The sequence below is a fragment of the Leptodactylus fuscus genome, chromosome 3, assembly GCF_031893055.1.
Source record: "Leptodactylus fuscus isolate aLepFus1 chromosome 3, aLepFus1.hap2, whole genome shotgun sequence".
Taxonomy (NCBI): domain Eukaryota; kingdom Metazoa; phylum Chordata; class Amphibia; order Anura; family Leptodactylidae; genus Leptodactylus; species Leptodactylus fuscus.
The window spans coordinates 102,470,166-102,493,236 of record NC_134267.1 but is presented as its reverse complement, the minus strand read 5'-3'; the positions used below and the strand labels follow the sequence as shown (position 1 = coordinate 102,493,236).

The window sequence follows — 23,071 nt, the reverse complement described above, 5'->3', positions numbered from 1 at the left end:
ACATTCAAAATGTGGGGGTTACATTGAGCATTATACCGTGGGTGAATGTTGGGAGGTATACATATGCATACATTTATTGACATTTCCTTTAAATTGTGATATCTTATCTCATACCTTAGGGTTCATCTTGTCAGCCCAGTAGATGTATTGACCAATCCAATCAAATATCAAGGGACCAGCTCTTCTTATATCAGGTATATTCAGAGCAGTAAAGTCACTTGTGTTGCTTATCTTCCAAAGATGCACATGACCAGTTTCATTGCTCCAGTAGATGGTGCCATTGTACCAATCCAGATCTACAGAATATCACATAATCCTAAATTGACAGCTATGGTGTAAAGCCACATAAAATCAATTATAGTGGAAATAATGATGGTTGGCATGATAGCAATCTAATGGTTGGGTGATATTAGATAATATATTTTCTGTATATTAAACTAAAATTTACACTTGCAATACTAAACATCATGTCCACAATAGATGAAAAACACCAATAATAAATATTGCACATTTAGTCATTTATCCATTTCAATAAACACCTTCATGTATAATTTGCAGTGTAATCCAACCTTATATAGTGAAGTAAAAGGTTAATCAGTGGCTTTACTAGGACATAATATCCTGGAATAAGTCCTGGATCTATTACCTATTGCCTAAGAATTCAGTACTGCTGGAAACCATTACCTGGATAATCCCCCTCAACTACAGTAACGTTAGGTTCACATCTGCGATCAGATTTCCACGTAACTAGGAATGGCAGGGCCCCATGGTGAACTTTTGACATGCCCCCCATAGTGGCCCCTGCACATACTATTACCCCCCATAGTGGCCCCTGCAAACAATATTACGCTCCATAGTGGCCCCTGAACTTAATATTATGCCCCATAGTGGCCCCTATACACAGTATTATGCCCCACTGTGAACAGCCATGAACAATTATTATACTCTGGGGTCTTTTCAGGCCCCAGAGTATAATATTCCAAGACCGGGGGAAGGGGGGGAAACCAACATTAAAAAAAACAGTCACTTATCTCTGGCTCCGTTGCACTTCTCGGTGGTGTCGGCCATCTTCAATGACATGTGGGACGTCACATGACCTGGGACGCAGGTCCCGGTCATGTGACGTCATGGACGTCACACAACTAGGCCTGAAGCCTGCCAGGAGAGGTAAGTAACATTGTGTTTTATGTTCCCTTACCTCTCCCAGGCCTCTGATCTTTATACTTGGGGGTCTGAAAGACCCCTGAGTATAATAATAGTATTTGTGGGGCCCGCAGAGTCACTTACTGATCCCAGCCCTTGCCAGGATAGGTAAGTAAGTAGGGTCCATTACCGGCTGGAGTAACTCCAGCCGGTAACGACCTATTAAGTACAAAAAAAAAAAAAAAAAGCAGCGGTAGCGGCTGTCACCAGGCCCTGTGGCAGCCGCTACCCAGGTAGTTATGCCCCTGCTTATCTTTTATCCGCAGGACAGGGAGTCCAATCGCTGAGGTTCTGATCACAGGGTCTCCCAGGGATAAGAAAGACAGGTGACCGAAAGTCCTTCTAAAGCCTCCTTGTGAAGGTGGAGGAAATCCATAGACTGCAAGTAGTAGTATGACTAGTACTGGTCCTAGTTCTTATAGTATTTTTACAGAAATTTCCAAAAGGTTTCCTCTGCAGACTTTCTGCTTCAATTATAGCTATAGAGAAATCTTCTGCATTTCTTTTTTTTTTCCTTTTTAAAATGTGGATTGTGAGCTCCATATAGGCACAATTTTTCCCTATCAGTATGTCTTTGTAGAATGGAAGGAATTCCACGTAAACACAGGGAGAACATACAAAGTCCTTACAGATGTTGGTCCTGGCAGGATTACAAACCCAGGACTCCAGCACTGCAAGGCTGCATTGCTAACCACTGAGCCACCGTGTTGCCCAAAATTGTTGGCATTTCTGTAGGTATAACAGATATGCTGCAATTTCCAAAACCATTGCATAGCTTCCATGGCAAAATAGCTGTAAACTGAATCTATTCCCACAAAACTATACATATTTACATAGAATTGTACATACACTGACTAGCCATATTAATATGCAGTGGCGTAACTAGGAATGGCGGGGCCCCGTGGCGAACTTTTGACATGGGGCCCCCCCGACACCGAAGATCTCGACCGAGTCCCTCCTACGCATTCCTGCGCGCTCTATTATGTCCCATAGTGGCCCCTGCACACAGTATTATGTCCCTTAGTGGCCCCTGCACACAGTATTATGTCCTTAGTGGCCCCTGCACACAGTATTATACCCAATAGTGGCCCCCTGCACACAGTATTATGTCCCTTAGTGGCCCCTACAGGACTAAATACTGTCACCGCTGACCGCTATACCAGGACAAATTGTGGATAAAAAAAAAATCTGGTCCTGTGCATTACAATTTAGTAACTCCATGTGCCTCATATTAATAGAAGTTAACCCCATCATCTCCCTCACATTAACCCCTGTCTGCCTCACCATAAGAGTTACTGATATGTGAGAGACATGGAGGTAATAATAAAGTATCTTCATTACTATTACCCCCAAATGTCTCACATATCAGTAACTCTTATGGTGAGACAAACAGGGGTTAATGTGAGGGAGATGATGGGGTTAACTGCTATTACTATGAGGCACATGGAGTTACTAAAACACAAGTAATCCCCCCAAATGCCTGATAGTAATAAGTAACCCCAGTACGTACCTGTGTAGCTTCAGTTTCATTTTCCTAGAGCAGCTTCTTCCTCTTCTCTTCTGTGCTGGACGGCAGGGATAAGCCCCGCCTCCTCCTCTCATTGGTGGGCAGAGGACAGCAGAGAAAGGGAGGGGGGAGAGAGGGAGAGCGTCCTGCAGCGCTGACAGGAGCCAGACCTGAAGCGCCTGTGTCTCCGTTGCTGCAGCTTCAGGGCCCCCTGTTGGTGGAAAGTATTGCACCAACAGGGGGCCCCGATCATTATACTCGGGGGTCCGAAAAGACCTCCGAGAATAATGATAGCAGCGGTAGCAGCTGTCACCGGGCCCCTGATGTCCCGGGCCCTGTGGCAGCTGCTACCGCTGCTATGGTGGTAGTTACGCCACTGTTAATATGCAAATCTATTCTCCAGGATGTAATTAGGAGAACAGTGCACTCTGTACGCTGCCCTCTAGAGGGCAGCATCCTTAACATCATGCATGACTCAGTTAAAAAGTCTAATTAATCATGATGCAGATTAATTAGACTTTTTAACTGAGTCATGCATGATGTTAAGGAGGCTGCCCTCTAGAGGGCGGCGTACAGAGTGCACTGTTGTCCTAATTACATCCTGGAGAATAGATTTGCATATTTTTTACCCAGAATCCCTAGCGGAGCAGGAATGACTTGTAAGTCTCCGTACTGCCTATGTAGGCACAAACTCTCCCTGATGTGTACGATTATCCCCTGACCCTAGCCATATTAAAAAAGTGATTACCTGATACATATTTGAGTTTGTTGGAGATCAGTTGTCCAGGACCAAATCTTTCAAAAGGCTGCCTTAATATTCCAGTAAAGCCCACGGCTAGGAAATAAGGATGCTCCTTGGCTGAAAGAAAACTAGTTTATTAAAATTAGCAAAACAGAAAACAGGAATATTCTTAAATTTCTTGTAATGTAACACTGTTTGGTCAAGATTTTAAAAATAAGCAGAATAAATCAGTAAAAATCCACTACATATGCATTCAGTTTTAAAATCCCTATTCATGTGGATTGTACAAGACGAATATCCACAATTTATACATCGTGTCTGAATATGACAACATAGCTTATGGATATATATTAAAATAATAATTCACCTGGACAAAGAGTTGTTCCTTCGACAGGTTCCGTCCACTTACTTTCACCAGCAGGTGATGATGCTTGAACAGTCACTTGATAGCGTGTAGAAATCTCCAGACCAGTCACTGTTATTTGAGTTGAACTGATGTTAGAGATGATCTGCTGTGTTTCATATTCTGATAATATGGAAATTCTATATATCCACTTTTGCCACGCTGTCAGACCTTTAAAAACAAAGAAATATGACTATGCCATAGTCTGTCTTACCATAATATGTTTTGCCTCTAGATGAAAACCATTTACAAATCCAGCAATCTTTAACATGGCTTATCACAATAGACAACAAAAGCCACTGAGGAGTCACTGAATGGGTCAATTTAAAGCCTAACTAATCTTTTGGACAAGTTTCTGGCACTTTTTGTGACACTAAAGGGGTTGTCCCATGAAAAGCATCCTATCTATACTGCTAGTTTATGTGGATTTAAGACTTTTCCTAAATACATTGCTTTATCAAAACTGCTTTGTTTGGCTGCTATCTTAATTTATTCACTTCATTGATGACACTGCGTTTGTATGGCCACTGGGCTTATCTGCTCATTTCCCAAGTGACCTAGCTGCCTGCTCTCAGGGGGGAGGGGCTGACAAGAAACGGAGCTCCTCAGATAGGGAGGGGGGAGGTGAGAGCTCTGGGATTACTGTGCTATCTTCAGCTTTTCCACTTATCAGCCGGTTTAATTGAATTTGGCTTATAAGGGCTGAGATAAGGAGTCCCTTACCTCTGTATGTAATGCAAGCTGACTCAAATCCAGCTCTGCTACATCAGTTTCTACATCAGCTTTATACTGTGGTAATGCATTTTTCAACCAATCCCTCATTACTGACTGCAAACATAGCAGATAGCAGAGCAAGTGAAACCCCACCAACCAATGTGCCAAGAAATCCAGGAAGTGAAGAGAGCACAGAGCCTCCAGGCTGCAGAACAAGAGTTATGGGAATACGCCTTTAATATATTTTGTAATATACTTTATTAACAGCCTTTGTCTCCTTTATGCAAAATCCTGCATCTCTTTATTCTTTTCCTTATTGGCTGCCTCGTTGATAGCTGGGTCAGTGTCCGAAGCAGTGTTAAGAGTAAGGAAGCTATTAAGGGAGTCCACAGTCCTCCTTTTAATGCCAGGATCAGTCAGAAGGAAGTCATTCAGTCGCCAGCTAGAGCGTGGGGTTGAGGGTGGTCTGAAGACGACAACAATTATAATCAGGTCGTGGTCTGACCAGGCACAAGGGACATGGCAGGCATAGGTGAGGTACGAGAATAAGAAGGTAGAGAGATAAATCCTATCAATCCTAGTGTAGTGGGGATGTTCAGGGGACATATACATGTAGCACCATCTATTCATACTGAAATCACGCCAGGCCTCTGCAACATTAAGGGCCTGTAACGTCTTAGAGGAAACCTTATCTACAGAAGGGGAAGATATTGTCAAGGAAAACATTGGCAGTAAAATTAAAATCTCCACACCTGATCAATGTAGAAAAGTCTGATTGTCCTAAGAGAATGCATCGTTCATGCAAGAAGTCTATGGCGGAATCTGTGGGGGCATAGGAGTGAACAAGGCATACGTCGTGGCTGTAGTGTTTGCATTAAAAGACAATTTAGCAGTTGGGGGGGAATGGGATACTTGAATACACAAAATATCAGGTTTCAATTTTTCATATTGAAGAAATGCTTTTGGTGCTTCAACGGGGAGTTAATTCTTCGTACGTTATGTGAGGCAATCTTACACATAGGGTTAAAGATAAAGCTAAATAGTATAATCATAGGAGGGTCTGCACAGCTTAAGCAGTAAAAGGTGATATCAGGCAGGTCAGGAGTAAATTTAACAGAAGAGAAACATCTAAGTGATTCCTTTATATTTTGCATTCCCTTTCAAGCCTCTCCTGACTGGCTTTAAAAAAAAAAAGCAACAAAAAAAATGCTGTTTCCGCAACGTGGGACCTTAGCTTAATGCTCCTCTGATTCAGGACAAAAATATTTTCTAATTTCCTAAGAATTACCGTATATACTCGAATATAAGCCAACCCGAATATAAGCCGAGGCCCCTAATTTTGCCACAAAAAAACTGGGAAAACTTATTGACTTAAAGAGGACCTTTCACCACTTTTGGGCACATGCAGTGTTATATACTGCCAGAAAGCCGAGAGTGCGCTGATTTCAGCGCACTGTCGGCTTTCCCGATCCGTGCCCGGTGTAAAGAGCTTACGGTGCCGGTACCGTAGTGCTCTATGGTCAGAAGGGTGTTTCTGACCATTAGCCAGAGACGTCCTTCTGCCTCGCGGCGCCAATCGCGCTGTGCTGTGGAGCGGGGAGGAACTCCCCCCTCCCGCTCCTGATAATGCTCGTCTATGGACGAGCTGTGTGAGCAGAGGGAGGGGGCGTTCTTCCCCGCTCCACAGCACAGCGCAATAGGCGCCGCGAGGCAGAAGGACGTCTCTGGCTAATGGTCAGAAACGCCCTTCTGACCATAGAGCACTACGGTACCGGCACCGTAAGCTCTTTACACCGGGCACGGATCGGGAAAGCCGACAGTGCGCTGAACTCAGCGCACTGTCGGCTTTCTGGCAGTATATAACACTGCATGTGCCCAAAACTTAAAGAGGTGAAAGGTCCTCTTTAAGAATAAGCCGAGGGGGGAAATGCAGCAGCTACTGGAAAATTTCAAAAATTAAAATGGTCGGAGTTTTTGGGTTCAGTAGTTGCTGGGAAAGGGGAGGGGGTGTTTTGGTTGTCTGTCTGCCCCTTCCCTGAGCTTGAGGACTGGGGGATTTTCCCCCACTTCGAACTCGGACTGGCTGAATATAGCATATCTGCAGTGCTCCTATTAACCCCTTCCCAACGGAACAGGAGCAGATACCCTATATTCAGTAGACTGGGAACTTTCAGATACAGGGATACCTAATGTGTATGTGTGTCACAGTAATTTTCTACTTTTATATGTATTCTAAGGAAAGGAGTGATTTATTTATTTATTTTTTATTTTTTTAGGATATTTTTTTAAAGCTTCTTTTTTTTTCTTCACAATTTTATGGGAGATTTTATACATTACTATCGCGGCTGTCATAGCCCCCCCACAAAAAAAAAAAATATTTATTTTTTTTTGCTTGACTTGAGTATAAGCCAAGGGGGGGGGGGGGGGGCGTGTTTCAGCACAAAAACTGTGCTGAAAAACTCGGCTTATACATGAGTATAGATGGTATACAATATAGATAATTGAAAATTGGCCATGACTCTGACTCTGCAACTCCAACTCACAGCTTTGGGTCAAAGAGCCAAAAGCAGACAGCTCTGTCCACTGTGTAGTGGCAGTTAGCGATAATAGAAATAAAGGCACAGAATTAAGTAACAAACCAATCACATTTAGCCAGCGGATTCAAGAGTTCACTTAAACTGTCCATATCTTTTAGATACCTATCAGTGAAAAATTTTAATGAGGAGTCACAAAAATTTAGTTGACACAATACTCCAATTCAACTTACTGGCCCCAACTGTTAACCTTGGTGGCTTCCAAAGAATTTCAATGGATTGTGTTCCAAATGCCACCAACACATCTTGAGGAACTCCGGGCACAGGGATTGGCTGCGTAGACTCTCCATATAATACCATGTTGTTATAATCTGATAATGGTGGAGCTCGTATGGTACAGGTTACTAAATAGTCATTGTACCAGTAAGATCCAATTAAAAATTCTTCATACAAAACAGTATTTCCATCTGTGAACATTAAAGTGTTATTAAAATAAAGAAAGCTTTTTATTGCGTCATTATAGATTTTTCTCAAGCTTGTATCATCGGAGCCATCCAAAAAAACAGACTTTAGTTGAAAAGAGCCAGGAGCATCTCTCCATGCGTATACTAGTCTCTTAGACTGGACAGTGAGGATGAAATCCTGAATGTCATTGTGTTTTACAATATGCTCGGTCATATTATGCTTGATAGAAGGCTCAGGAAGAATCATTCTATGAATACCGTCCTCCATAAGAAGGAATAAGTAGCTACAATTGAAAATAAAAAAATATTCAGAGTTAGTCGGAGTTAGGCTAAAGAGGCCCAACTATTATCAGCAGAAAGCACTAATACCTAACATACATAATTAGTACACATCCAAACGTATTAAATCTAATGCACAATACAATATATAAGCAAAATAAAGAAATAGGGAAATGTAAAAGGTACCCGTTATATGGATCAGCTACTATTTTCTTGGGTTTCTGAACATCTTGTAATGGAATATTTGTAGTAGAAGTGCAGGTCAATAAATGGCATGTATAGATCTACAATACAAAGTAAACATATATACATTACATATACACATAATTTACTATACCTGGAAAGGTTGCTTCTGATGTACCTTGTAAATGTTATAGTGTATTGTGCTGGTTATGGAGATTTTTTTTTTCATACATTAAATATTTATTGTATTTATCAATTAAAATCCTCTGCATGGTATGAATAAGTTCACATGTTCAGTTTTTTGTTGTTTTTTTTTTTTGCCTGATGCAGCTACCAGGATAGCACAGAATAGAACCATAACCAAGTTGTTGAAAATGCTAATTATCCATGCATTGCTATGACTAGGTTCCCTCCAGAGGTGTAACATGATGCTCTTGGGCCCCAAAGTAAAATCTGTACCAGGTCCCACAATAATAATAATGTGCTTTTTATAGTCCACCTATTGTGAAGAGACACCATATGGGTTTTCTAATGCTTCTATGCCCAGATGCGACCACAACCTTTGCACCCCCTATACCCTCGGATCCTACTGTGTTTCCTGTATCAGTTCCTGTTGAAATTATCTATTTTTTTTTTATTAACCTTTGTTTGTAAGGTCTGAAAGGTCCAATGATATTCTTCATCTGATATGAGTAGTCACTCATACAAAAATACTGGCGGCACAAGAACCATTTCATAACAGCTCCAATGGGGTGTAGCTACTCGACAGTCCATTAGAGGGTACTATTCCCACCACTGGTGAAGAAAACAGCAGGCAAGGTTACTGTTGGTATGGCGGTTGACGAAAAACAGGAGTTTCCTCATAAACATAGGGACAGAGAAACTTTCTGACAACCCAACAGAGGCAGGGTAGCTTTGAGAGTCTGGCATGTAAGGGAGAACCAAATAGGGTGAGCTCACCTGTCGAGACTGCAGCAAGTAGTTTGGGTTTATTGTTTTTGCTTTCCTTCCATTATTTATATCAAGTAAAGCTGTTGAGTATAACTGGTTGTCTGAGTCCATTAGTTCCTGCATATAACAGGGGTCCATGTTTTTGTCAGATATTTGATGGAATCCATGATGGATGTTTCCAATGTTTCTTGCTGTGTTCATGTCTCCAACGCAGATGTGAACACAGCTCAAATTAGAAAATGGGCTTCGAAACAGATGGTAAATGGAACAGAATGCCTATCAGGGTCCTATAGCCATAGACTGACAGTGCAATAAAAAAACAGATCTTTTGGGATCCTGTTTTCCAATAGGATACGAAATTGACACAGCTAGTCTCTGCTTGTTTGTCAAAAATAAAAACTAACAGATTTTAAAATATATTGACCCCCGTCTTCAGTTGTGGTTTGTATTGTATAGTTATAGAGTGAAGAGTTTGCTTCTCGCTATTGTTACTTAATTGTTTGTTCTCATCCATCACAGGATAAGAGCAATAGACATTAACCTCAATCTCATGTGTCACAGGGTGTTTAACCCCTTCCCGACATGCGCCGTAATAGTACGGCGCGTGTCGGGTCTGTAACTATGGCGACCGCCCGGGAGCCGGGCGGCCATCATAGCCGCCGGGTGTCTACTGCTTTAAGCAGTAGACAACCGGCTCTCATGCCTCCGATCGGTCCCCGGACCGATCGGAGGCATTAACCCCTCCAGCGCTGCTGTCAAAGGCGCCGGAGGCGCCATTTTCCCGGCGGCGCATGGGCACCGCCATTTTGGCAAGGATCGCCGGCAAGGATCGACGTCATGTTGCAGTGACAGCCGGGAGCCTTGTTAAAGGCTCCCAGCCGGTCTGCAAATTCTCTCTTTTGCAGGCTGGTGTATACAGCCTGCAAAAGAGATGATGCTTTTTTGCAATGCATTGCAATGCATTAGCATTGTAATGCATTAGCATTGTAATGCATTGCATTAGTGATCAGACCCCCTGGGGTTCAACACCCCTAGGGGGTCTAATAAATGCAAAAAAAAAATAAAAAAAAATATAAAAAGTATTAAAAGTTCAAATCACCCCCCTTTCCCTAGAACAAATATAAAAGTAGTTAAAAACTGTGAAACATATACATGTTAGGTATCCCCGCGTCCGAAATCGCCCGCTCTACAAATCTATAAAAATATTTTTCCTGTTCGGTAAACGCCGTAGCAGGAAAAATAGTCAAAAGTGCCAAACCGCCGTTTTTTCACTGTTTTAATTCTGATAAAAATTTGAATAAAAAGTGATCAAAGCAATAACATTTCCCGAAAATGGTAGAACTAAAAAGCACACCCGGCCCTGCAAAAAAAGACGCCCTATGCATCCCCGTACACCTATGTATAAAAAAGTTACGGCCGTCGGAATATGGCGACTTTTAGAAAAAAAAATTTTTAACACCGTTTTGGAATTTTTTTTAGGGGTCAAAATGTAAATAAAACCATATACATTTGGTATCCCTGGAACCGTACCGAAACACAGAATATAGGGGACATGTCATTTTGGCTGCACAGTGAACGCCGTAAAACCAAAGCCCGTAAGAAAGTCGAAGAAATGCATTTTTTCTTCAAATCCACCCCATTCTGAATTTTTTTCCTGCTTCCCAGTACATTATATAGAATAATTAATGGTGGCATCATGAAGAAAAAATTGTCCCGCAAAAATTAAGACCTCATATGACTCTGGGAGCGGAGAAATAAAAAAGTTATGGGGTTTAGAAGGAGGGGAGTCAAAAACGAAAAGCGAAAATCAAAAAATGCCATCGGCGGGAAGGGGTTAATGAACATTTTTGTAATATACTTTTATTAACCTATCTAACTTAATTTATAATGGGAAACACTCTCCCATTCTCCCACGCAAGCCTCAAACTGAGCTGTTACCAGGAAAATCGACTGTTGTATTGAAAATATATAGAGCTGAAACATTTACTGAAGGGCATACTTATTTTAAGTGGCCGTATCTCCAACTTTTATACCACCTAGGTATCACAACAGAGATAAGATTCTCAGCTTTCATATGCTGTCAAGATTTAAATACTATCTGTAAAACAATCAGAGATATCACAGTTGGGAATGGGATTTTATTAGTAACATAAACTACTAAGGTTCCTTTGTAGCTGTATATTTTTCCAGGTGGTATAAAGGCGGAGATACAGCCATTTGAAGTAACCATCCCCTTTGGTAAATGCTACAGCTCTACATACTGCATTGAATACATGTGTAAGGACAGACTATCCCTGGCAATACTTAGTTACAGCATTACTAAGGGAAACTTTACAGCCTGTTTTTCTGTTAAAAGGAAGTTAGACAGGTGTAAAAATCAAAAGATCATGGACCCACTGTGCCACCTAGTGGTTTTAGTAGTATTCGTTCTTTCACAATGGACTCATTACCACCTAAGATGCCACTAAGCTCTCTTTTATAAAAGTGAAGTTTAAGTTTTTTAAACCTGAAATTGTTACATGCAAATGAATCCTAAATAGTCAAAGGGTCGCTAATAGAGATGAGCGAACACTAAAATGTTCGAGGTTCGAAATTCGATTCGAACAGCCGCTCAATGTTCGTGTGTTCGAACGGGTTTCGAACCCCATTATAGTCTATGGGGAACATATACTCGTTAAGGGGGAAACCCAAATCCGTGTCTGGAGGGTCACCAAGTCCACTATGACACCCCAGGAAATGATGCCAACACCTCTGGAATGACACTGGGACAGCAGGGGAAGCATGTCTGGGGGCATCTAACACACCAAAGACCCTCTATTACCCCAACATCACAGCCTAACAACTACACACTTTCCACATTCAAAAAAACCTCTATCAAAGTGGGAAAATACCTGGAAACCTTCTTTACTCCCCAAATGGATGGACACAAACCCCAATTTAAGCTCAACAAACAGTAACAACCACCCCTTTAAATCACGTTCCCCATGACAACCACGGATGGAATAGGCAATGGGAAATCCAAAAGCCCTCACCCTTAACTGTCATTTTGAGTGTATGTGTGTGTGTGTGTGTGTGTGTGTGTGTGATGTGGTCAGACCTTCCAAAATTCACTTTTCTAGCCCTTAACATGAGCCCTTCCAAACAAAGTTACAGGACCTTAAGCTGAGCTACCAGCAGAGATTGAAGTCCTTGGCATGAGTAGAGCCTTGCACCAGCAGTGTTTTTGGCACTTAGGGTGAGTTGAGCCTTGTACCAGCGTGTGTCCCTTAACATCAGGCGGGCCCTAAGTTCTGCGCTTTGCACAAAAGTTCCACATTAACTAGGCTGAATGGTACAAAGATTAGTAGGCCCGAGAACCAGGAACAGGTCTTGCAATGGCTGTCGGATAACGCTTAAAGCACATTGTCCACCAGCCAGTCAGCCTCTACCTCCTCTTACCCAACAGTCTTGTCCTCCTTCCACCCAAAATTCCCAATCTTCCCAGAACAATAACCCCAACTGTCCCTGCTCCCCAGAGCTGTTCTCCCTTCCTTTGACTGTACCGCAACCTGCCCCTCCATTTCGCGATTCCACGGACCTAACAGACGAGTATCTGTGTCCAGATGCTCAAACACTAGAGTCTCCTCCATTCCATCTCCGGTCGATTTGGTGGCGGATGACCAGCAACCCACCCTCATCGACGACGATGAGACGCAGTTGCTGTCAGGGCAGCCAGTTGACATGCGCATTGTGCAGGAGGAGGAGGCGAGACAGGAGTTGGAAGAGGAGGTGGTGGACGACGAGGACACCGACCCCACCTGGACAAGGCGGATGTCAAGCTGGGAAAGTAGTGTGGATGTTGAGGCAGGTGCAGCACCAAAAAGGTAGCTAGAGGCAGAGACATGTCCAGAGGCAGAGGTCAGCTGCTTTGCCGAAGCCAGGCCAGACCCGGAATGTCCGAAGATGTTCCCTTTTGTACACAGCCCAGAAAAACTCCCCCATCGAGGGCACGTTTCTTGAAGGTGTACAGTTTTTTCAAGAAATGCGCCGAGGACAGATATAGTGTCGTCTACACAATTTGCCTCTCGAAATCAAGTAGGGGCCCTGAGAAGAGCAACCTGTCCACCACTTCAATGCACCGTCATTTGGAATCCAAGCAATGGAATCAGTGGCAGGCAGCAACGGCAGGACAAACGTCGCCCGCCGTTCATGCCACTGCCTCTGCTCACAGTGCTGGCGATGCACTCCAGAGGACGAGCCAGGACATCACTTCATCTGCCTCCGCCACTTTGTTGACTTCTCCCTCATCCTCCCCTGTTTCTGTCTTATCTCCTTCTCCTGCACCATCAAAGGCACCATCAGGCGCTTCTTTACAACAACCCACCATCTCTCAGACATTGGAGCGCCAGCAGAAATACACCGCTAACCACCCACCCACGCAAGCCTAGAACGCCAACTTCGCTAAACTGCTGGCCCAGGAGAGGTTGGCGTTCCGGCTTGTTGAAACTCCCGCCTTCCCGGACCTGATGGCAACTGTGGCACCTCACTATGCCGTCCCTAGCTGTCACAACTTCTCCCGGTGTGGCGTCCCCGCCTTGCACCAGCACGTGTCACTCAACATCAGGTGGGCCCTTAGTTCCGCGCTTTGCTGCAAGGTCCACTTGACCACCGACACTTGGACAAGCGCCTGTGGTCAGGGATGCTGCTTATCTTTAAGGACAGGCAGGGTGAATGTGGTGGAGTCTGGTCCCGGGGTGCAAACTGAGGTACCCTATCTCCTCTCCCAGGCCAAAATTCATGGCAGGAGTAGACTGAAACCCTACGACGCTGCAACCTCCACCCCAGCTACTAGCGGCAAACGCTAAAACACTGGTGTGGGGAGACGTCAGCAGGCGGTGCTGAAGCTCATCAGCTTGGGGGACAGACAGCACAGTGCCTCCGAGGTCAGGATGCCATCCTGGCTGAGATGGCATTTTTTTTTCCCTGCTACACCTGGGGCCTGGCATTTTTATGCCTGTGATAATGGCTGGAACCTGGTAGCGGCTCTGGAGCTTGCCAGCCTCCAACACGTTCCATGTTTGGCCCACGTCTAACCTAGTGGTGCAAAGTTTTTTGAAAACATACCCAAATGTACCGAAGCTAATGTTGAAAATGCGGTGCTTGTGCGCCCACTTTTGCAAGTGTACAGGAGTCGCTGCTAGCCTAAAAACACTCTAGCAAGGCCTACATCTGTCCAAACACAGGCTGTTGTCCGTCATTCACACACGCTGAAACCCTACAATACCATATCTTGAGCAGGGTGTGTGAGCTGCACAGACCTTTGATGGAGTTCCATCTACAAAACCCAAGGGTTCCTCAAAGTCAGCTCCCAAAGTTTCTGAACCATGAGTTTCCAGGGGTGGCAGAGTTATGGCTAGGGGCAGAGGCATGGATAGGGATGATGTCTAGGGGCAAAAGCAGTGTGGATGTGGAGGCAAGCTAAGCAGGAAAAACTGGGGGTACAAGCTAAGGCATGGACTGGGGTGATGTCTAGGGGCAAAAGCAGTGTGGATGTGGAGGCAAGCTAAGCAGCAAAAACTGGGGGTACAAGCTAAGGCATGGACTGGGGTGATGTCTAGGGGCAAAAGCAGTGTGGATGTGGAGGCAAGCTAAACAGGGAAAAAGGTGGCTAGAGGCAAAGGGATGTCCAGAGGCAGAAGACAGCTGCATGACAGAAGCTAGACCTGAGCCAGCAAGGCCCAAGATGCCCTCTTTTCTAGCTTCCTTAGAAAAATTCCCCCATCGAGGCCACGTTCCTCGCTGGGGGAGATAATTTCTAAATGTATAGGTCGAGGACAAAGTGAGTGTGGTTTACACACTTTGCAATGCGACTCCCCATCTCCCAGGCCTTTCATTCCAGGCTAAAGTACAGCACAACCCACCCACATGCCCAAGGCTTCAACGGCCTCATCTCAAAAATTCTGGCCAAGGAGATGTTGGGGTCCCAGCTTGTGGACACTCTGCCCTTTTTGGGCCTGCTGGCTACTGCGCCACCTCACTGTCCCGTCCACACCAGCACTTTTCCCCAAACATGAGGCGGTCCCTAAGTTCAGCGCTTTGCCCAAAAGATCCACGTGACCAGCTACGAATGGACAAGTGCATGCGGACAGGGACGCTACCTTTCAATCTTGGCACAGTGGTTGAATGTACTTGAGGCATGGACCGGGTCGCAAAATGTGGTGGACTGACTTGTCTCTCCACACAACATTCCTGGGAGGAGGGCTGTAACACCACCCTCCTCCTCCGCTGTTAGATTGACCCCAGCTACGAGCTGGAAACGCTGCACCACTGGTGTGGGGAGACGTCAGCAGGCTGGGCTGAAGCTCATCAGCTTGGGAGACGGACAGCACACTGCCTCTGAGGTCAGGGATGCCATCCTGGATGAGATGGCAATTTGTTTATCCCCGCTGCCCCTGGGGCCAGGCTTTTTTGTCTTGTTGCAGGGCTCTGGAGCTTGTCAGCCTCCAACACGTTCCATGCCTGGCCCACGTGTTCAATGTAGTGGTGCAATGATTTTTAAAAACATACCCCAAATTAGCTGAGCTAAGGGTGAAAGTGCGGCACTTGGACACCCACTTTCCCAAGTCTACAGTACCTGGAGCTAGCCGCAATACACTCCAGCAAGGCCTACATCTGCCTGAAGCACCTACTGTTGTGCGAGGTCACCACACGCTCTAACCCTAGATACCGTATGTTCAGCAGGGTGTGTGAGCAGCAGAGACCTTTGATGGAGTACCAGCTACAAAACCCAAGGGTTCCTCAGAGTCAGCTCCCTCACTTTCTGCACCATGAGTTTCCATGGGTGGCAGACTTATGGCTAGAGGCACAGGCATGGATAGGGGTGATGTGTAGGGGCAAAAGCAGTGTGGATGTGGAGGGAAGCTAATTCAACAAAAAAAAAAAAGGGTAGAAGCAAAGGCATAAACTGGGGTGATGTTTAGGGGTGAAAGCAGTGTAGATGTGGAGGGAAGCTAATTCAACAAAAAAAACAGGGTAGAAGCAAAGGCATAAACTGGGGTGATGTTTAGGGGTGAAGGCAGTGTAGATGTGGAGGGAAGCTAATTCAACAAAAAAAACAGGGTAGAAGCAAAGGCATAAACTGGGGTGATGTTTAGGGGTGAAAGCAGTATAGATGTGGAGGGAAGCTAAGCAGCAAAAACAGTGGGTAGAAGCAAAGGCATGCAAAACTCTACCCTGTTGGAAGACTTATTCCTAGGTCTGGAACACGTTAATGGCCCCCCTGGACAAATTACTGCCACTCAGGGGCCTAGTGTCACCAGGAGGGACATGTATAGGCGCATGTTGTGGGAATACCTGGCCGACACCAGCTCTGTCCTCTCCGATCCCTCTGTGCTCTACAGCCTACACTTATTTTCTCATCTTTTTTTCTGCACTGCACATCTCTTGCCTGCTTCCTTTGGGATCTTACAAGTGGTCGTCCACTTCCAAAGATGGTAATTTCACTAGACAGTGTAACGGGAGTAGCTGAGGGATCGCTGTCTTAACCACTTTTTGGCACAAAATTAACTTCCAAAGCCAAATATGTTGCAAGTATATGATGCAAGGACACCTACACACCTATCTCTGACACATTGGGGAGTTCACCCTCATGCGCCCTTTTGGCCTGCACCATCATGCGCCTCTTCCCAGCCACTCCACATTTCCCAAGCTTTTCATTGCAGGCAGAAGTACAACACAACCCACCCCCATGCCCAAGCCTTTAACAGCCTCATCGATAAACTGCTGGCCCTGGAGATGTTGGTGTTTGTTTATGCTTCTGGAGACCCAGGCCTTCCGTCAGCAGATGGCAGCTGGGGCACCTCCCTATGCTGGGCCTAGCCGTTACTACTTCTCTTGGTGTGCTGTCCCTGCCTTGCGCCTGCATGTGTCCCATAACATCAGTCGGGCCCAGAGCTCTGCGCTTTGCTGCAAGGTCCACTTGACCACCGACACATGGACAAGCGCCTGTGGTCAGGGATGCTGCAGTGCTTATCTTTAATGACAGGCAGGGTGAATGTGGTGGAGTCTGGTCCTTGGGTGCAAACTGGGGTGGCCTATCTCCTTTCCCAGGCCAAAATTCATGGCAGGAGTAGACTGAAACCCTACGATGCTGCAACCTCCACCCCAGCTACTAGCGGCAAACACTGTAACACTGGCGTGGGGAGATGTCAGCAGGCCGTGCTGAAACTGATCAGCTTGGGGGACAGACAGCACAGTGCCTCCGAGGTCAGGGATGCCATCCTGGCTGAGATGGCATTTTTTTTTCCCTGCTACACCTGGGGCCTGGCATTTTTGCGCCTGTGATAATGGCTGGAACCTGGTAGCAGATCTGGAGCTTGCCAGACTCAAACACGGTCCACGCATGGCCCACGTTTTCAACTTGTTGGTGCCATGTTTCTTTGAAACCTACACCATTGTGCCTGATATACAGGTCAAAGTGGGGCCATTTTCGTAAGTGAGAACTAGCCTCTGCTAGGCAGAAAACATTCAGAGCACACTCCTCTCATCTTCGCACCGTTGGCTGGCGGAGGAAGCCGAGGGGGTTGGAGTGGCATCTGATGTCCCTGTCCCACACGAGGCTAGAGGGTGCACTTCAGTGCATCCCATTGCTTCACCACAAATGGTGTGAAGGGGAGTGGAAAATGGAGGAAATGGAGAGTGACCCTTACAGTTGGGGCCAGCAAAGGCATGCCAAGTAACACACTGGCACACATGGCTGACTTCATCTTGGGTTGCTTTTCAACACATATTTCACATCATGAAGAACAAATAATACTGGATTTTTACAAGCCTCGAACCCCGGTCTAGGTCTAATGTCTGTTCCTTTCTTATATTAGGGGAGAGGGAAAAAAAATTACTTCAGTGATACGTTTAGCGTACATAGACTATTAATGTGTATCCCACTTAGTGTTGTTAGGGTTACACACCGTCACAACCTGGCTAAAGCTTCTATAGCTGTTAATAAAGTCAACATAACTTTACGGTATCCAAAAAGACAGCTGGTACCGACAGAGAGAAAGACAAATGTCAACCAAAGCTGTGAGCTCTGAACACCCACAGTGACTTTGGCGTCATCATCATTATAAGGGAGCGGATGGTAATAAATAACTTGGCAGTGCCTAAAACCCACAAAGCTTATACAACTATATTTACATTAAGATACACAAATGACACTTTTTAGTAGCATGTCATGAGACAAGCTGATAAGATCTTTCTTTGTGCAGTGCTATTTGAAAGTTAAACGCTGCCTTTATTTTAATTCTGGAGAAGGTGCAGACATTAGATTTAGAACACGTTGTCTTCATTGTCCAAATCCTCTATATAGGTAACGTGTTTTTCGGGCCGAGCTGTCTGGGAACGAGCTGGTGCAGCACTGACAACCTGGGTGAATATGGCAAGAGCCTGAGATGTAGGGTGAATGAATCCCCAAATTATTTGGGGAATTTCCACTCAGAAACTGGCACTATATACCAAAAATTGTGGGTGCACATAACCCCAATATATTCTTTGAATTCCCAGTCAGACAATGGCACTATATACCAGTAGCAAAAATTGTGGGTGCACGTAACCACAATATATTCTTTGAATTCCCAGTGAGACAATGGCACTATATACCAGTAGCAAAAATTGTGGGTGCATGTAACCCCAATATATTCTTTGAATTCCCAGTGAGACAATGGCACTATATACCAATAGCAAAAATTGTGGGTGCACGTAACCCCAATATATTCTTTGAATTACCAGTCAGAAACTGGCACTATATAGCAGTAGCAAAAATTGTGGGTGCACGTAACCCCAATATATTCTTTGAATTCCCAGTCAGAAACTGGCACTATATGGCAGTAGCAAGAAATGAGGGTATTTGTAACCCCAATATATTCTTTGAATTCCCAGTCAGACAATGGCACTATATACCAGTAGCAAAAATTGTGGGTGCACATAACCCCAATATATTCTTTGAATTCCCAGTCAGACAATGGCACTATATACCAGTAGCAAAAATTGTGGGTGCACGTAACCCCAATATATTATTTGAATTCCCAGTCAGAAACTGGCACTATATGGCAGTAGCAAGTGTAAGGGGTTCAGCTCAGACAGTTGGGAACGGCAATAACACCATGCAGACAGGTAGTAGAATAAACAAGTCCAGTGTTTTATTTGAGCATTCGGCATAAAACACGGTGCCAGCAAAGAAACAAAACAACAAACAAAACCTAAGCCTTATCCGGCTCTATCTATACAGCAGGTTACCTCTCTGACCTACAGCAGGTTGAGTCACCATATGAGCCAGTCAAAGTCCACAAGGTACCTGTTTTCCTCACACACTCCTTGTGTGTACCAGGGCTCCTAACTGAGCTTCCTTCCCCAGTAGATAGCCCTAAGGAAGCTCACCTGTGAATGCCCCGGACTCAGGGCAAAACCCGTGGTGGAGTAAGGGTGTGGACTGGAAGGCTCCCACTACCAACCTGCCCTCCAGTCCAGAAAAGCCAGCCCATAATGTGGAACAAGAGTTCCAGCAGACTATGCTCTGCTAGAATATGATTACCCTGGCTTTCCTTCATCTCGCCTGGCTGAGGAAACCAGGCGAGATGTACACTCCGTCCACCACCTTACCGTACACTTTACCACACAAGAAATGAGGGTATTTGTAACCCCAATATATTCTTTGAATTCCCAGTGAGACAATGGCACTATATACCAGTAGCAAAAATTGTGGGTGCACATAACCCCAATATATTCTTTGAATTCCCAGTCAGAAAATGGCACTATATACCAGTAGCAAAAATTGTGGGTGCACATAACCCCAATATATTCTTTGAATTCCCAGTCAGACAATGGCACTATATACCAGTAGCAAAAATTGTGGGTGCACGTAACCCCAATATACCCTTTGAATTCCCAGTCAGACAATGGCATTATATACCAGTAGCAAAAATTGTGGGTGCACGTAACCCCAATATATTCTTTGAATTCCCAGTCAGACAATGGCACTATATACCAGTAGCAAAAATTGTGGGTGCACGTAACCCCAATATATTCTTTGAATTACCAGTCAGAAACTGGCACTATATAGCAGTAGCAAAAATTGTGGGTGCACATAACCCCAATATATTCTTTGAATTCCCAGTCAGACAATGGCACTATATACCAGTAGCAAAAATTGTGGGTGCACGTAACCCCAATATATTCTTTGAATTCCCAGTCAGAAACTGGCACTATATGGCAGTAGCAAGAAATGAGGGTATTTGTAACCTCAATAAATTCTTTGAATTCCCAGTGAGACAATGGCACTATATACCAGTAGCAAAAATTGTGGGTGCACGTAACCCCAATATATTCTTTGAATTACCAGTCAGAAACTGGCACTATATAGCAGTAGCAAAAATTGTGGGTGCACATAACCCCAATATATTCTTTGAATTCCCAGTCAGACAATGGCACTATATACCAGTAGCAAAAATTGTGGGTGCACGTAACCCCAATATATTCTTTGAATTACCAGTCAGAAACTGGCACTATATAGCAGTAGCAAAAATTGTGGGTGCACATAACCCCAATATATTCTTTGAATTCCCAGTCAGACAATGGCACTATATACCAGTAGCAAAAATTGTGGGTGCACGTAACCCCAATATATTCTTTGAATTCCCAGTCAGAAACTGGCACTATATGGCAGTAGCAAGAAATGAGGGTATTTGTAACCCCAATATATTCTTTGAATTCCCAGTGAGACAATGGCACTATATACCAGTAGCAAAAATTGTGGGTGCACGTAACCCCAATATATTCTTTGAATTCCCAGTCAGATAATGGCACTATATACCAGTAGCAAAAATTGTGGGTGCACGTAACCCCAATATATTCTTTGAATTACCAGTCAGAAACTGGCACTATATAGCAGTAGCAAAAATTGTGGGTGCACATAACCCAAATATATTCTTTGAAATCCCAGTCAGACAATGGCACTATATACCAGTAGCAAAAATTGTGGGTGCACGTAACCCCAATATATTCTTTGAATTACCAGTCAGAAACTGGCACTATATAGCAGTAGCAAAAATTGTGGGTGCACATAACCCCAATATATTCTTTGAATTCCCAGTCAGACAATGGCACTATATACCAGTAGCAAAAATTGTGGGTGCACGTAACCCCAATATATTCTTTGAATTCCCAGTCAGAAACTGGCACTATATGGCAGTAGCAAGAAATGAGGGTATTTGTAACCCCAATATATTCTTTGAATTCCCAGTGAGACAATGGCACTATATACCAGTAGCAAAAATTGTGGGTGCACATAACCCCAATATATTCTTTGAATTCCCAGTCAGACAATGGCACTAATCAAATCAAATCAAATCAAAAAATGCTTTATTGGCACGTCCGAATAGGTATTTGGCATTGCCAAAGCTAGTAAAGTGGGTGGGTGGGTGGGGGGGAGTTGGGTTGGGTGGGTGGTGGGTATGGGGGGGGGGTTTTGGGTTATAACAGTCCATGGAGTCTCATCTTCCTCTTCGTTGGTGACTGCTATATGGGGAGGGTTGGAGGTGGGGTGGGGCAGGGCGGTTGGTTTGGGGTATAACAGTCCATGGAGTCTCATCTTCCTCTTCGTTGGTGACTGCTATATGGGGAGGTGGGGGTGGGGGTGGGTGGGGCGGGTGTTTTGGGATAAATATAACAGTCCATGGAGTCTCATCTTCCTCTTGTTTGGTGACAGCTGGACACGTATTGGGCAGCGATCTCCACAGTGGCCTCTTCTTCTCCCAGTAGGATGTAGAGTTTCCTCTTCTCGTCTGCAGATATGAAGTCTGGGATGTGAGCAGAGAGTCTTTGGTAGTAGACGGCCCTCACAGCTGAGTATTTGGTGCAGTGTAGCAGGAAGTGGGTCTCGTCTTCTAGGGCCCCCTGGTCACAGTGCTGGCACAGTCTCTTCTCCCGTGGCTTGTACGTCTGCCTGTATCGCCCCGTCTCTATCTCTAGGTTGTGGGCGCTCAGTCTGTACCGGCTCAGGGTCTGTATGTGCTTGGGGTGGCGTATTCTCTCCAGGTAGGTGGCCATGGTGTAGTCCCTTTGTAGGGATTGGTACACGGTGAGTTTCTTGGAGTTATTTATTTCATTTCTCCATTCTTCAATGTACCGCTCTCTGTTTGCCTCTGTGGTCGCCTTTATTTCGGCCTTGGTTATCATCTGTTGGTGTTTTTGGTTTGGTGGTTGTCTGCTGTTTGGTTGTTGAATGTCTGGTTTGCTTGGGTGGCTTAGCCAGGCTTGGTGGTGGTAGGAGTCGGGCTTGCTCCCCTGGATGTGTGCCTGGAAAGCTAGCGCCCTCTTCTGTATGGTGAGCCATAGGGGGAGTCTGCCTAGCTCTGCCCTGCAGGCCATGTTGGTGGTGTTGCGATGGACATGGAGCAGGTATTTGCAGAACTCCAGGTGGAAGTTCTCTGTTGGGCTGGAATCCCACCTTGACTGGTCTGGGTAGGTGGCTGGGCCCCAAACCTCGCTGCCATAGAGAAGGATCGGGGAGATGACAGCGTCAAATATCTTCATCCAGACCCTCACCGGTGGTTTGAGGTGGTACAGTTGTCTTCTGATGGCGTAGAAGGTTCTGCAGGCTTTTGCTTTCAGGGTTTCTATTGCTGCTTTGAAGCTTCCTGATTGGCTGAGCTCCAGCCCCAGGTAGGTGTAGTTGTTGGTTTTCTCCAGTGTGGAGCCGTTCAGTGTGAATTGTGGGGTGTGGAGGCTTTATTGTGGCCCTTCTTCTGAAATACCATGATTTTGGTCTTCTTCTGGTTGATGGGTAGGGCCCATGTGGTGCTGAATTTTTCCAGCACTGACAGGCTTTCTTGGAGGTCTTTCTCGGTGGGGGCCAGGAGTAGGAGGTCATCGGCGTATAGCAGGAACTTCACCTCTCGATTGTTCAGGGTGAGGCCTGGGGTTGGTGAGGCCTCCAGGGCTGTAGCCAGTTCATTGATATAGATGTTGAAGAGCGTTGGGCTCAGGCTACAGCCTTGTCTGACCCCTCGGGCCTGTTGGAAGTATGCTGTCCTTTTCCCATTCACCTTCACACTGCACTGG

The 23,071-nt window shown here is 45.1% G+C and overlaps 1 protein-coding gene across 1 annotated transcript in view; it reads right to left on the bottom strand.

The window, feature by feature from the left end:
* ROS1 (ROS proto-oncogene 1, receptor tyrosine kinase) overlaps positions 1-23,071 on the bottom strand; it is a 150,318-nt gene that overhangs the window by 93,033 nt on the left and 34,214 nt on the right. The window contains exons 10-14 of the mRNA XM_075269523.1: positions 8,033-8,130; positions 7,337-7,851; positions 3,820-4,026; positions 3,459-3,569; positions 115-296 (exon numbers count right to left, since the gene is read on the bottom strand). Coding sequence (XP_075125624.1) covers positions 115-296; positions 3,459-3,569; positions 3,820-4,026; positions 7,337-7,851; positions 8,033-8,130 — 1,113 coding nt within the window. The remainder of the gene's footprint in view (positions 1-114; positions 297-3,458; positions 3,570-3,819; positions 4,027-7,336; positions 7,852-8,032; positions 8,131-23,071) is intronic.